At 54.6% G+C, this 15,329-nt stretch overlaps 1 protein-coding gene across 2 annotated transcripts in view; it reads left to right on the top strand.

Annotated features, from left to right (window-relative positions):
• Positions 1 to 15,329, top strand: part of CRHR2 (corticotropin releasing hormone receptor 2) — a 45,650-nt gene that overhangs the window by 15,862 nt on the left and 14,459 nt on the right. Inside the window, exons 1-3 of one of the 2 annotated variants that reach the window (XM_077775436.1) lie at positions 102 to 204; positions 340 to 465; positions 14,084 to 14,169. In XM_077775436.1, the coding sequence (XP_077631562.1) occupies positions 102 to 204; positions 340 to 465; positions 14,084 to 14,169 (315 nt within the window). Of the gene's footprint in view, positions 1 to 101; positions 205 to 339; positions 466 to 14,083; positions 14,170 to 15,329 lie in introns of those variants that run through there. The other variant, XM_077775437.1, reaches the window with a different exon arrangement.

Below are 15,329 nucleotides of genomic sequence, written 5' to 3' on the forward strand. Positions count from 1 at the left end.
GGACCCGGCAGTCTCGGGACCGCTCACTCTGGCACCCGGTGCCTCGCAGCCACGCAGGGCGCGCACTCACACACCCTGTCGGCGCGCGGCTCCCGGGCACGATGGACGCGGCGCTGCTCTACAGCCTGCTGGAGGCCAACTGCAGCCTGGCGCTGGCCGAAGAGCTGCTCTTGGACGGCTGGGGGCTGCCCCTGGACCCCGAGGGTAGGCGGAGACGAGCGGCGCGGCGGCGCGGGGCGCCCTCCCCGGCGTGCTGAGTGCGCCCCAGGCCCCGCGCTCCGAGCGCCCCGTACCGCCGGGCTCCCACCTGAGCCCCTCTCCTCTCTCTCCCGTCTTCAGGTCCCTACAGCTACTGCAACACCACCTTGGACCAGATCGGGACGTGCTGGCCCCGGAGCGCCGCCGGAGCCCTGGTGGAGAGGCCGTGCCCTGAGTACTTCAACGGCGTCAAGTACAACACGACCCGTGAGTGCCCCCCGACCCTCCGCCGCGGGCTCTGCTCCCGTCGCCCGGCAGAGCGGTTTAGGGAGTGGGGACGACTCCGGACCCAGCGTCGAAGACCTGTTGAGGGCCGTGGCAGCGTCATACCGCCGGACCTTTTATAATGCTGCGGGCGCCCCCCGTCCCCACCCCACGGTAGCTTCAGACCTCCGTAAGACAGTGATTTGCCCAGAGCCCAGAAAGGGAAGGAGGAAATTCTTCCTCCCTTTTGAGGGCGAACCTGCCTCTCACAATATATTCTCTGAGTGCCTGAAGTTCCCCTCTTTGTTTAGCCAATGCTAACCACACCAGGGAGGAGGGGTCGCATATGCTAGGCATCCAAACCCCAGGGTGGGTGCGGTGGTTAGACTCTTTACTACCAGAGAGGAAGGAGGGCACGAGGCAGGAAAGATGGGAGTGCGCACTCTTGTTGGGTGGGGGCCTGCGGAACACAGGTACTTCTGGGCCAGAGTGTGTGGGTGTGACCTCATCCCTACCTGGATGTCCGGACTGGCCCCCTGGGCGGTGAGTCAGGGCTCCTGGGCAGCGTTACTCCTCCTGCCCAGGTATTGCGTGGTGTCTGAATCAGGACCACCCCCCATCTCCCGGGGGGAACAGCCGGTGCCTTCCTTCCTCCTGGCAAATCACTGGCTGGCTTGACACTCTGGAGAGGCAGCGGTGGAAGCTGCTGGAGTCACAGAGCATCCAGGTGGGGGGATGCAGCGTGGGCACTGGGAGTGAGGGGGCCAGAATCTATGACTTGCGCAAGGCCTCATGGGGGCCAAGTGGGCGTGTCTTGTGAGGCCGTGGGGCACAGCATCACTGGCCCATCTTGACTGGCCACTGGCATCTCCAGCCCCAGTCCGCCCCCCCCGCGGCAGAGAGAAGTCCTCCTGAGAGCTTCAGGGCTTGGTTTGTAAATTTATCTGAAGCCCCTCAAGGTGAAAACTCTGTAGCAACCTCTCTCTGCATGTCTGTGCCTGAACATAGCACAGCCCCCTGTTACCCACACTTGCCCATGTGCATGCCCCGCCACCCCACATACACATATACACCTGTCCAGACTCTCAGGGGCTGAAGCCTTCAGTGAGAGAGATGGCTAGAGGGCAAGACAGCCTCGCCTGCCTCTGATGCTAAGCAGCACGCCCTTGTCTGCCCCAGTGGAGGGCTCTGGTGGGCCCAGGGAGCGGCTGTGCTCTGAGAAGCCCATCAGCAGAGGTGCTCCTAAGGAAGCCCATCGTATAGGTAGTAGAGCCACTGAGGGCCATTTCTGCATTATCCAAGGACCTGCTTCCCATCCGTGATAAAAACGACCTGTCTGGGAGGAAGTGAGGTCCCTGACCCAGGAGGTATGCAAGCGGAAGGAATGACTCTCATGCTCCTTTCCAGTCCTGGGATTGTAAAACCGTGCTTTTAGGGTCCTGTGTGCAAGATCACAGGATCATAGGGTCTGTAGTTCAGACTGGACCTGGGGACGAAGTGAGGTGATGAGACATCTCAGTCTCACGGTCTGTGGACCCTTAGGTCTGCTCTGTTCCTACCTCAGCCCGGGCTGTCCCCTGCTCTCCCCAACCAGCCTGGAGCCCCTTAAGGGCAGGGCTGGGTGTATTTTTTAGAACTGAGCACAGTCCTTAGTCATTCCTCTTACTAATCAGCTACTATATTCGAGCCACTGCCCTGTCATTGACAGCCTCGCTCACAATTGCAACAGACAAAAGGAATACAGGGATAAATGCCCTGATGGAGGGGGACAGGGGGGCTGTAGGATGGGGGCTAGGGGACAGACAAGGCAGGGAAGACTTCCCGAAGGAGATACTGGAGCCCATAGCACCCCTCACATCACATCAAGTGAGAGGCTGAAAAAAGGGCAGGGCGCCACCAAGGTTAGTAAATGGAGTGCCAATTAGCTCCAGGTACCTAATGAGCGATTTTCCTCATTTGGACCAAAGTGCTGCCCACACGTGGCATGGGGTGCAGGGAGCATTGCCATTACCAGTGCAGCCAGCTGAGGTGGGAAGAGCGAGGAAGCTAATGGCAAGGGAACTGTGATTGATTTCTCCCCTGCCCTGCCCCCTGGACGCTGTGTGCGCTTGCCCTTGCCCTGCTTGCATTTTCAGTGGGATCTTTCCTTTACAGAGGATTCAGGGAGGGAAAGAGCTCCTATGAGAAGCCTTGGGCAAAAGGAGGCTCCTCTTCCTGCCCAGTTCTGCTGTCCTGTAGGCATCCCCCCACTGAAGCCACCTTCTTTAGAGGGCCAGCATTCCTGGGGTAAGATAGCAGCTTAGCCGTTAGTCCCCATGAACTTTCTTCCACTCACCTGAGCACAGAGAATCTGTCCCAAAGCTACCAAGAGTGGATCGTATTCCAGGCATCATCTACCACTGAGAGAGCTTTGCACACGTGATCCCCCACATCCCCACCTCCTGAAGGTCCCCTGAGATATGTGCTGCTTTTATGCCCATAGTGCAGACAGGAAAAATGAGGCTTAGAGACACTAAGTGACTTTTCAAAGCTATATAATCCACTCCTATGCACCAGTGCAGACAGAGGAATCCGCAGCCCTCGCTCTTAACCACGGGGCGGTCCTGCCTCCAAAGAGACAGTTCTTGAGGAGAGTTTAGAGGGACGGAAACAGGACCCGTGCCTCTACCCTGGAAGACCCGGGAGGGCTTAGCCCCCTGAGCCGGACTTCTAAGGACCAGTGGGATTTTAGCGGGTGAAAGCGTAACAGGTATACAGGAGGGGATGCAACCATGCTTTGTGCCTCGGGACTGAGGAGTGAGTACGGCACGGAGCACAGAGAGGAGGAGACGGAAACAGACAAGAGCAGAGGGGCAGATATGGTCAGATGCTGCAGGGCATTGCAGAGGACGTCACTGGTTGTGCCAGAGGGAGCCCGGGGCAGAGGAGCTCGGCTTTGGGGCACAGAGGCTCTAGAGACAAGAGGAGGGGTTACGAGCCTACTGCAGCTGGCCCAAGTCTAGTGGGGGCTGTGGGAGCCGAGGAGGGGATGGGCACAGGAGACTTTGGGCACTTGTACAGAAATGGGGTGGGATGGGGGCGTGGGAGGAGTCAGGGATGACACCAGGAAAATGCTGAGCATAGCTGGAGATGCGTAGTCCCTCCAGCACCGGTGCTAGAGGGACATCTGGGTGCAGGTGTCCATCCAGAATGCATTCGGCCGGAAGAGGAAAGCCCAGGAAGGTGCCTTCTGCTAGAGACAGGCACTGAGAGCCCTTGGGTGTGGGGTTAGCTAACTGCTACAGGTGGCAAGCTTGGGAGGCCCATGCAGAGCCTTGATAATTTTCACCCGGAGACTATTTCCAGATGCAGTGCGGCCAGGGAAAAGGATGGGACTTGTCCCTGGTCACACATGCAAGTCCCTGCAGAACCGAGTTCCCTTCAGGGTTCTCTCCACCCCCACACTTCAGTGGCCCAGGCTCCAAGTGTCTGTGTTGCCGTTTGATATTGGTTAACTCGTTAATCTTCCCATTGATGCTTTGACGGGGGTGTAATGTTATCCTCATATTACACATGGGGAAATGGAGGCACAGAGAAGTTAATTGACTTTCTGATAGTCACACAGCTTGTAACAGGGTAAGGATTCCAACTCGGGCTCTGCTGCCTCTCAGAAAGCAACTGTGCCAGCTGAAACAGAGAAGGGATTGGGTGAAAGGATATCAAGGAGCTTGTAGAATCACTGAGTGGGCTGGAGAGCCAGATTCGGGGCCCCCAGCCAAGAGCTCGGGGCAGAGCTGGCCCAGTGAGGGAAACTTACTCTCCCTGAGTAAGACCCAGCCACCAGATGGGCCACACCCCTGCTACCACACCTGCCCAGGGTGCTTAAGCTTTCTGCAGTGGCCGCTGGGAGGCTTTCTCCCTGTTTCCGTCTTGTGGACCCCCAGCTCATGAATTCCCTTGGAGCAGGTGCATCGGGTGGGGTGGGGGAGTATGGGAGGCTCTAGGTCCCACACTGCAGCTCTGACTACAGGGGAGCCTGGAAGGTGAGAACCTGGCATTTCAGCTCTGTGGCAGGAAGTGGCCTCTGCCCCCCACTCCCCCACAGGTTTCCCCGAGCCCATACAGGATGCAGGTTCAAATCCTGGGCCACTGAAAATTTCATCACGTCTATACATAGTATAAGCTGGAGCGATGCTGATCCCCTTCCTGGGCCTCAGTCTCCCTGTCTGCAAGGAGAAAGGAAATGGATTAGCCCCAGTGGGTTGGCCAGAAGCAGGCAACGTACTCCCTTTCCTCCTGCCCCCCACTGCTGTGTGCAGACTCTGGGCCCGTGTCTGCGTGTGCATGTCTGTGTGTCTCCCCGTCTCTGTTTCTCTCTAGGTGCGGCTCTGTCTTTGTCTGTGGGTGTTTTCTCTCTCTTCCTGTGTGTATGTCGCTGTCTTCTGCACTTTCTCTCTTGTTTCCTGTCTCTGCTTCCTTCTCTCTCCCTCCTTTCCACCTTCCATCCTCCGTCTTTCCCTCCCTCCCCCTCTCTACTCCCTCCTCCCTCAATCCTCTGCCTCTCCCTCCTCCCATCCCTCATTTTATCTGCCCTGCTCCCTCACCTCCTCCTGCCTGTTCCTCTGGCCATTGTAGCTGCAATGGAGGGTCCTGCTGCCTCCCGGATGGGGTTCACTTTCCCCCTGCAGCCTTGCTAAACCCGGCACAGCTCGGCCCCGGTCTCCTTGACCTCAGACTCCCACCATATCCTGTTGGGAACTGTTGGGCCCGTGGTACTGAGGCATCTGTCAGGATAGGGGGGAACCAGACACCCCACCTAGCCTAACCCCGTGGAGAGGGTTAGGCTCTCTAATTTTTTAAAAAATATTTCATTTATTTGTTTGTTTCTTATTTTAGAGAAAGAGAGAGAGCACAAGTGGGGGACACAGACAGAGGGAAAGGGAGACAGAATCCTGAGCAGGCTCCACACTCAGCATGGAATCAGATGTGGGGATCAATCCCATGATGTTGGGATCATGACCGGAGCTGAAATCGAGAGTCAGTCGTTCAACCGACTGAGCCACCCAGGCACCCAAAGCGCTACTTGTGTTAGAAACACATAAACTGAATGGCCTCCAGCCAGAGGTGTTGGGTCTCCCCTCTTCAGCCCTGAGAGGACACGGTGATAGGGGCTGAACCCGGCCCTCAGAGAACCCCAGGCTGCTTCAAGGCCAGCCTCACACAAACCACCAGTCAGGGATTGGAAAGAGGAGAGCTCGGTGGGCACTGGAGCATTCCTGGAAAGCTTCCTGGAGAGGTGGGAGTGCTTCTTGAAGGTCTTGCTGCAGTGGAGACATCACGTGTGTGTCACATATGTGGCAAGGGTACGAGCCTCAGGGAGGGTTCTAAACAGAGCCTCGCCTCTCGGTTGAGGAAGTAGAAGCCCTGAATCCAGAAACTCCACAACCCTGTCATACCGTGACCCCTGAGGCCCAGGAGCCTGCTGCTTAAGGGTGGGAAGTGACTGGCCCAGAGAGGAAAAGACACTTTCCCAGGGTCCCGAATGGTGTCTGCTGGCTCTGAGAGCTCTTGGTCACTTCTCTGGCATTCTTCCACTTCCGTGTGCATGGGGCCCTGGGGGCCAGGAAGCGTGATCGCGCAGTTTCAGCTGTCGCCCTGCCTGAGGACCCTTCATCTCAGAGAGGACCGAAGGTGCAGCCACTCCCGATCTTCCCACCCTCCTTCCCCAGGACTCCTCCAGCTGCTTACAGGCCCTCTTCCTGCCCAGGCTCACCCCTTACTGGCTTCGTGGGAGTGCTGGCCTCGTCTCACTGTAAACAAGGTCTTCAAATGTGCTTAAGACCTGAGCCTGCCTTCCAAGGGTTCCTGAGAGAGACTCTTGAAGAGAACTTTCTGATCCTTACTCTTAAGTGAAACAGCACAGCCAAGATGGTAGGAACACACGGGAGGAGGTTGATTCTGAGGGGAAGGGAAAGCAAGGTGGGAAGACTTCCCGGAGGAAGTGTTGGGTGGGGCCTGGAAAAGCCAGGCCAGTGCTGTGCCAGCTGGAAGGGAGAGTGGGAACAGATGGAGAGGAGACGTGGGTGAAGGTAACAGGGTCAGGGAGGCTTTGAATGCCAGACCAGGGTGCCGGCCTCGATTCTGCTAGTGGTGGCGCTCCCAGCTGCTTGTTCATAGCCCTACGGTTCAGGAACAGATCATTCCGGTGGGCCACAGCTTGATTTTCAGGATATACCTTTGAAATCTAAATCCAGGCTGGCTGAGGACTTTGAGAAGCCCCCTCCACCCCATAAGCAACCACCCGCTGAGTCTGGAACCCCACAGCAAAGCCACACCCCCCTGACTCCCAGGGACCCACCCCCAGAGGCCCCAAGTACAGTCTACCCACCTGAAATCAGGTCTCCAGAGTCTGGTGGGAAGTTCCTTTCACAGCACCGGCAGCGGTGGAGGCTGGGATGAGGGAGACCAGGAGGAACCCGGGCCCAGATTCAGGAGGGCAGATCTAAATCCTGGTTCTGCCCTGATTCACTGAGTGACAGGGAGGTCCCCCTCATCAAGGTCCCAGTGTCTTCATCTGCACAAAGGGGACAGAAAACACGCTGACCTTGTGAGCCGCTGTCAAAACCGGGGAGACGATACGACAAAATATGTTTGGGGTTCCTGTGGACAGCTAGAGTGCTGTGAGCAGGGTGGGTAAAGGTGGTGTGGGGCCCAGACCAAGGAGCAGCTGTATCTTTGGGATCGTGACCTTGAGGGTCCTGTTCATGCCAAGGATGGTTGTCCTTGTTCTGGGTGGTGTGGCCTTTGTCATCTACAAGAGCTGCCGTAAGTCTGTGGCCCGTGGATGGTGTCGTGGGAGGGGGCAGTCTGCTGTACTCAGAGGGCTTGATTCCCAAAGGCCTCTGGAAAGAGGCAGGTCCCTGTGCCTCCAGAGAAATGCCATTGTTGGTAAAGGGAGGGCATAGGATTCTGTCAGTCAAAGATGTCTTCACCCTTCATTCCTTCACAGAGACTCTAGTTGAGAGCCTGTTCTTTTTTATTTTTTATTAAAATTTTTTTAATGTTTGTTTATTTTGAGAGACAGAGCATGAGTTGGGGTGGGGCAGAGGGAGAAGGAGACACAGAATCAGTAACAGGCTGCAGGCTCTGAGCCATCAACACAGAGCCTGATGTGGGGCTTGAACCCACAACGAGATCGTGACCTGAACTGAAGTCGGACACTTAGCCCACTTAGCCACTCAGGCGCCCCTGAAAACCCACTCTAATTCTGGCCAGGCCACCTCCTGCTTGTCTCACCTTTGGCCAAGTCTTTCTCCTCTTAGAGCCTCAGTGTTTCTGTATTAGGTGGGGAAAAGGGGTGAGTTTGATGAGTTCTCATGGTCCCCAAACCCTGATGTTCCTCTTTGCCATGGCCACCTCTGTCTCGGGGGTCCCCTGTTCGTCTTCTCTTTCCTATTTCCCTCTGCAGACCATAGGCTGGCGTCATGGCGACAAGCCCAAGAGTGTTGCTAGGGCTGAGTAGAAGGAGGAAGTCTTGTACAATAGAGGCTGGAGCAGGGGGGGGGTGCCTCCTCCCACTTGCACCAACCCTGGGGAGGGCAGTGATCTCATGCAGCGAGCTGCCTTACAGTCACACCTCTTTCGGTTTTGTGGGCCCAGTGTGGTCTCCATTAAACTGCTCTGTGCCTCCCTGACTCAGTTTCCCCCCGTCTGCTCTAAGTAGAGACACTTAATCCTGGCATGCCTACTCAAGGAGGAAAAGGCATCCTTAGTGAAAAAAAAGGAAATAAGGAGCTGAGGGCTTTTCGGAGGTCCAGGTGGACAACTGGGGCCCCAGGAGCAGTGTCCCCACAACACTGAAGAAATGGAATTAGAAGTTCCCTGTCTCTCGTCCCAGATATCATGAGCTGATGGCCCCGGGGAGGCCCTTCCCAACCTGGTGACTGTGTTGACAACGGGAGATTCCCAGTCTCTCAAGCCGGGTCATGCTGGCTCTGAACTTGAAGGGTCACCACCCGCGGCAGCCCCCCGCCACCCGTGGGCTGTGATCAGACCGAGACAGGGAACGTTGATGCCGGGCCCCCGAGCGGGCCGGCCCTGGTCAGCCACAGCAGCATTCCAGCCATGCAGGGGTGTTCACTCAGGGAGTAGTGCCGTGGTTGGGAAGCTCAGGGGAGCTTGGCTCTTGGCACCATGGCCTCGCCCCGCTTCCCCAAATGGTGTCTTGACTGGAGGCAAAAAAGCAACTTGTCATGCCTCATGACATCCTCACCTAGTCCAGGCAGTGGAGATTAAGAGATAAGAAAACTGACCCCCAGGTAAGGGCCAAGATTTCCCAGACAGGAAGGATATGGCTACGTCTGGAGCAGCCCAGCTCCGAGGGAAGGTCGGTAAGGGGGCCCAGGATGTGATGTCCGGCCGCTCAGGCATCTCCTGCACTGGGGATCTGGACATGAAGTTGCTAAGAGACCACAGTGGAGGCACACGTGGCTGCATCTTCTGGAACACAGTTGCTGGGCGACCCCCAACCTGTCATTGTCCCTCTCAAGGCCCCTCCAGACCCAATGAGGGAGAAACTGCCTCCCCAACCCCCTTGAATTCCCAAGAATTCAAGGCCTGCCGACTCCGTTTCCCGTGTGCTTTCCTGGGAATGGTCGAGGCTTTCTTGCCTGCAGTCTGGAGGGTGCCTGGCAGCAGCTTTGCTATTTTAGATGCCACCCCTACCCCACGTGGGGCTGTCCTGACAGTGTCCACAGCGCTGGCAGTCGTGCTCAGCCTACCTGTGGCACGTGTATGAGACCCCAGATACCTCCTGCATGTGTGATTGGTTTGCATTGACTGTGCAGCTTCCAAGTCCTGGGCCCCTGAGGTGGCCGACGGCCTCCTCAGCCCACTCCAAGTGAGTCTCTCGTCTTCATCCAGAGTTCCCTAGTCACGTAGACAACGGCACAACCTCCGTCCATCCTGAGCCCCAGCGCACTCAATTCTGTGTGGCTCTTACGAGGAAGGCTGGAGGAGAGGGCAACCTCAACCTTGCCCTGCTAGCTGGAAAAGAGCAGTCCTGACCCAGAGTGGGCTACGAGAAGTGAGCAGTGGAAACTTCAGGGGCCCGGAGCAGCCTTGGAGGTACCTGGAGGAGCTAAGGCTGTAGCTGGGCCTTGAGAACAAGGCATGAATTAGTGTGATCTTCTTGGGCTGGGCCCAGGGACAGAGGCTGAATGCAGTGTGGCAGGGCTGTATCTCAGGAGCTCTCCAATGTCACTCGCAGGCCTTGGTGGGGAGTGGGGAGTGGTGTCATTCTGCTGTCCGCAGTGCTGAAAGTTCCTGTCCTGCACAGCGATCTCACTGCTTCAGTAAATATTGCTTCTGGCCCTTCTCACCTCTCTGCCAGCACCTCCTTGTCATTTTCTTTCCAGATATCCAGTGACCACACTGCGGCCCTAAAACCAGTCCCATCCACTCCCCATGCCCAGCCTGTCTGTTGCACCCACTCCTCCATAGCTCCCACCAAAAATGGTCCCTGTAGTCCCTGTCCCCAATGTCTTGTCAGTTAGCCTATCAGGGATAGAAATGCCAATCTACAGAGCACTTGAAAGTGACATAGGGATGTTTGGAGTTGCAATAATGGCTCGAGAGTATTACTGGCATTTAGTGGACTGAAAAGTCCCACACAATAGACACTTGACCCACAATAGCCAGTAGCATCTTGGAAAAATGATGTGCATTACTTTTACTGAGAGGAGAAACTGAGGCCAAGAGGGAAGGGACATAGCTAAGGTCACTTAGCCAACCAGCCAGAGACAAAACTACAGCTAGCATCTAAGCCCCCATCTTCTACCAGCCCGGCTTCTGAACCACTTAGGTGACTGTCTGAACCAGGAACTCTTATCAAAAAGGAGTCGGCATCTGAAAGAGGGAAAGGCCATTATAAGTGGGAGCTTTTGACAGACCAGGGCCACGTTGGGGGCAGAGATCTGGCACACTGCTGGGAATAGGGACCAGGATTCCCAGGCCACAGAGCACTGGAAGAGAGGATCTTGTTTGCATCATCCAGACCCTAATGCCCCCAGCAGGCTGTGCCGCACACCATCAGCATTGATCTTCGGCAGGGGCACTTGTGTTGCTGTGGTAACAGGCACCCACCTCACTGCCTCCATCCCTGTGATTCTTGTCTGGCCACCTGCCCCCAGACTTTCCGCACCCATTCTCCCATAATTCCCAGGTATGGGGGGCGGGAGACTCCTGTTTTACTCTCTCCTGACCAAAGCTGTGTTTGAGGGCACAGTGTCCTCATTAGCCAGCTCCCCTGGAGAACGGGGCACCTCTGTCTTCCAGTCCTCTGGTACCTGGTGTCTGTAGCCAGGACCTCATCTCCGGGCACAACTGGGCCCCCAGAGGGAAGCCCCTTTCCACCACCACATCCCACATCTTAGACCTGCTTTTCAAGGTTTGGGCACGTCTGAGTTGGTTGGATGCAGCCCATATCTATTTGATGGCTAGTTCCTGACGGGGATCCAAAGGCTCCCATTTGGTCTCTGCCTACCCACCCCAGGGAGCTTAATGTCAGTAGCAAAGGAAAAGAAAAAATAAAAAGAATCAGGTCCGAAAAGATGAAGTCCGTAGTGAATTATGGCAAATGGTCTAAAATAGCATTTTGGTTTTCAAACTCTGGGTTATAGCACAATAGTGGATTATGAAGCCAATTTAGTGAGTCACAACCAGCACTTGTACATAAAATAAATAGAATTCATTAGAATAGGAAGAAAAATATTATAGCTGTGGCAAGATAAATTTTGCTTTGTGAAACTGGACTCACCAGTGTAGGGGGGGTGGGGTGAGTACCGGATTTTGACATGAAATAGATGTATTGCTGTGGTTCAAGCACAGCAGAATGTGAAGGCCTATGTTTCAAGAGATGGCGAGACCTAGAGAAGGCATTTACAGGGAAAAAAGAAGTGATTCCTTAAATGCCTAGGAGGTTGGGGAAACCTTCATGAGGGGATGGCATTTGAGCTGGGGTTTCAAAAATAGGTCAGTGAGCCATGGGTGAGAACAAGGAGGCCGTTTCAAGGGGTGGCCCAGCATAGGCTGCATGCCAGGCCTGGGAGGGCAAGTAACAAGTGCCTGAGGAATGGTGGTGGGAGGCGGGTGGATTCCAGAGAAAGAAAACCAAGAGACAGAATTCATAAAACTTGGTACCCCAGTGGACATTGACGTAAGGGACTAGAACGGTCTGAGATTTGCAGCATTTCTATCCTGACACCCTCCCACCCCCAAGCCCACCCCGCAGTCAGTGCCATCATGAGATATCAGACTTGGGAAAGTATTCTGAGTTCCCGTCTTTGGTAAACCCCACACTGATCAGCAAAACCAGACTCACACCCCTGAACAGCTCAGGCCAAGTAATGAGCCAGGGATGAAGCATGAGGCTCAGGCTATGAGGACTCTGGGGTGAGGTGGGCGGGGGCTCAGGAGAGAGAAATCTGTGAGGTGGGAACAATCAAAGAGGCCTTCTTGGAAGAAGGAGCTTAGCACTGACCTTCAGGAAAGCTGGATAACATCTATGAACACATCCCTGGAAGATAAATGTTCTGTGCTTTGAACCAGAGCTGGTTCACCTCAGACAGGCCTATTGAGAGAGACCGTAAAGGGACTATTCATTTTACAAAAGGATCTGCCCTCCCAGGATGCCTTTACGTGGGTCCTTTTGACTCACTGCACACTCTGTCCTTTAGTTCAGTAACTTCACTAACCCTGTACCTCAAATTCTCTTAACACACAACCTTCCCATGATAAAAAAAAAAACCCTGAGGAATGAGGACACCCAAGCGTGTCAAGAGTGGGCGTGGGTGCCCTGGTGAGGGGCGAGGAACTGGTGTCCGCACGTTGGGGTCAGAACCGCCTGGACCCCCACAAGGGCCAGGGCCCTGCCTGAGGCAGCCTCGAGCTGACAGTCCCGGGAGGCAGGAACAGGCCAGTGCAACCCTAAATTTGAAAAATCCGAGAGCTCAGAGCACCAAATTAAAAAACAATTAAGCTAATAGAATCTCCTCCATTGTTTCTGCTCTTTAGCAAGTGCTCCCTCAATAATTCCATTGTTTTTAACTCACTGTCAGCTCAACAGAAGCGGGTTTTTAAAGTAACTTAATTATTTCAGAACTCACTGCTTCCAAAAACAATCTAAGTTTCCCCCTCCAACTCTGTGACTCTGCCCTGTGAGCTGTTTATTTTAATTAGCTTTACGTTATACATCTAACGCCAACCCCAAAGAAATATTCGCAAACAACTGCCCATTAGCCAGAGAGCAGAAAACCCCAGTGCACATCACCCCCAAACAACGGATCATTCAGAATTCAGGGGAGATCAGGTACACACTAGTGATGCAAAGCAAAGGCTGGCAAAGGGCTTTGGAGTTCTCAGGGGGGACGCTTCCTCCTGGGTGGGTGTTGAGGGTGGGCTACCTGGAGAGGGTGGCTTAGGAGCTAGAACTGACAATTAAGCTAGCATTTCAAGAAAGATAAGTCTAAGCATTCCAGGGCCTGCCTACATCACTCATACACACCAGACATCGGTGCCCTGAAATGTCTTTTCACATATCACGTTCCAGTGTCAACGGGGATCCCGGTTGTCAGACACTGAGAGATCTCACATGGTAGGTGGCCTCCCAGGCGGTGGCAGCTCAAGTCTGGCAGCACAGTCCTCTTTCCCCAGATGGCCCTCATTCCTCTGTACCCTTGCTCAGTAACCTAGGGGTTGAGAACAGGTAACCTGAAGCTAGACTTTCTGGATTTGAAGCCTGGATCTACCTCTTCTCATTTTTATATCCTTGACAAGTGGGTTAATCTCTTTGTGCCTCAGTTTCCTCCTCTGTAAAATGGGTTAATATTAATCATGGGGTTGCTGGGAGGATTGACTGGACCAGTGTACCTAAAGCCGTTAAAAGAGGTTCTGGTCTGTGGTAAACGCCTAGGTGAAGCGTAGCTATTATTCTTTCATTCATTGATTCATTTCAGAGAGAGAGAGAGAAGAGAGCACAAGCTGGGGATGGGGGAGGGAGAGAAAGAGAGAGCGAGAGAGAGAGAGAGAGAGAGAGACTTCTAAGCAGGCTCCGCACTGTCAGTGCAGAAACCAATGTGGGGCTCAATCTCATGAACCGTGAGATCATAATCCTGAGCCAAAATCAAGAGTCAGACATGTAACAGACTGAGTCACCCAGGCGCCCCGAGTGGTAGCTGTTACTAAAACAGAAGCTCTGGCACTGGTGAGGAAGGTACAGCTCTTCTAAGTATAAAATGAGAGAAGAACGGAAATGATGTGGTGTGCTGAAAGCAGCAAATCTTCAGCCACAACCCAGGGCTCACAGTCAGGTTCAGTTCCGAATATAATTAAAGAAGGTATACAAAGTGCTCGGCAAAGATTGTGTCAACGACGGGTTTTATCGTGCCTTTTAGCTGCCATTTGTGGGAAGCCTTTTGCACAATCTTCATGTAAATGACTTTCACGTGAACTTTTAGACAGGTGTTGTGTTGCCTGGCTCATAGAGGCTGAGAAGTATGAACCTTATCCTGTGGGCCCCAGGGAGCCAGGGAGTGTTCTTGAGGAGAGGAGGGACCTACCTCTTGGTGGTTGGCATCTCTTATAGGGAACGCCTACAGAGCGTGCTTGGAGAATGGGACGTGGGCTTCCCGGATCAACTACTCACAGTGCGAGCCCATTTTGGACGATAAGGTGAGTGGCTCCCACCAGCCCCAGCCCCGGTCCTTGTGCAATCCGGCCACACTTTTTGCACTTGTTTCCCTCCCCTGCTCAGTGACACTGTAGTAGAGAAGGGGGACAGGGCCCCCCACCTTTGGGAGAGCTCTGGTGAGCAGAAGACACAACCAAGATGGCATGTGACACAAGAAGGGAATGACGGTGTGACCAGTGTCCCAACATCTAACAAGCTGTGTCACTTCTTCCTTCCACTGGGCCTCAGTTTCCCCATTTGTCATTCTTTTTAAAAAAGTTTTTTTAATGTTTATTTTTAAGAGAGAGAGAGGGAAGGAGGGGCAGAGAGAGAGGGAGACATAGAATCTGAAGCAGGGTCCAGACTCTGAGCTAGCTGTCAGCACAGAGCCCGACACGGGGCTTGAAACCACGAACTGTGAGATCATGACCTGAGCCAAAGTCGGGCGCTTAACCAACTGAGCCACCCAGGCGCCACAACCCCCATCCGGCATTCTGATTCTGCGCTGCACAGGGAAACAAGCACAATTCCCAGAAGGGTGGGCCCCATAAGAAGTCAGGTCCTGTTCAGACCTCACCAGCCCCCTTGCCCTGGAACCTGACCCCAGGCCCCTGGCAGTGCCAGCCTCCTCCCCTTTGAAGCTATGCCTCATTCCTGACCCAACATGATACATGCCCCCTTCATCCCCTCTTCCTTCACCCATTACAGCTCTCAGGGAGGCTGGAACTTTCCCCACAAAGAAGTTCAGGTTCAGAGGGAAAACGTTTATCTACCCTGAGAAAGTGACTCTACAATATGTGGGCCAAAGGGGGTCTGCAGTGGGGTCACAGCAATGGCTAGTGGGACAGGTCATCAAGGAAAGAAGGGGGCTCCTTCCTGCCAGTCCTCTGTCCTCCCCTCCCCACCTCACAGCCCCTCTGAGCAGCGGCAGACCACAGTGGGGGCGGGCGGGGGACAGCCTGCCCTGGCCAGAAGGAGTGTTTTAGCACGGCTTCTGTTTAGAACTGCCAGCACATGGGCATCATTAAAAGGAGACCGGCTTTTCCTCGGTTATAATATTGTTCCTAACTTCCCTACGGACATCGCACCCCCTCACTGCTACATCCAGGACAGACTGATCCCAAGGCTTCCTCCAGACTTCCCAGAGCGTGCTGCTTCTGGG

Source organism: Crocuta crocuta, unplaced genomic scaffold (genome assembly GCF_008692635.1).
Source record: "Crocuta crocuta isolate KB4526 unplaced genomic scaffold, BGI_CrCroc_1.0 scaffold197, whole genome shotgun sequence".
NCBI classification, from domain to species: Eukaryota; Metazoa; Chordata; class Mammalia; order Carnivora; family Hyaenidae; genus Crocuta; species Crocuta crocuta.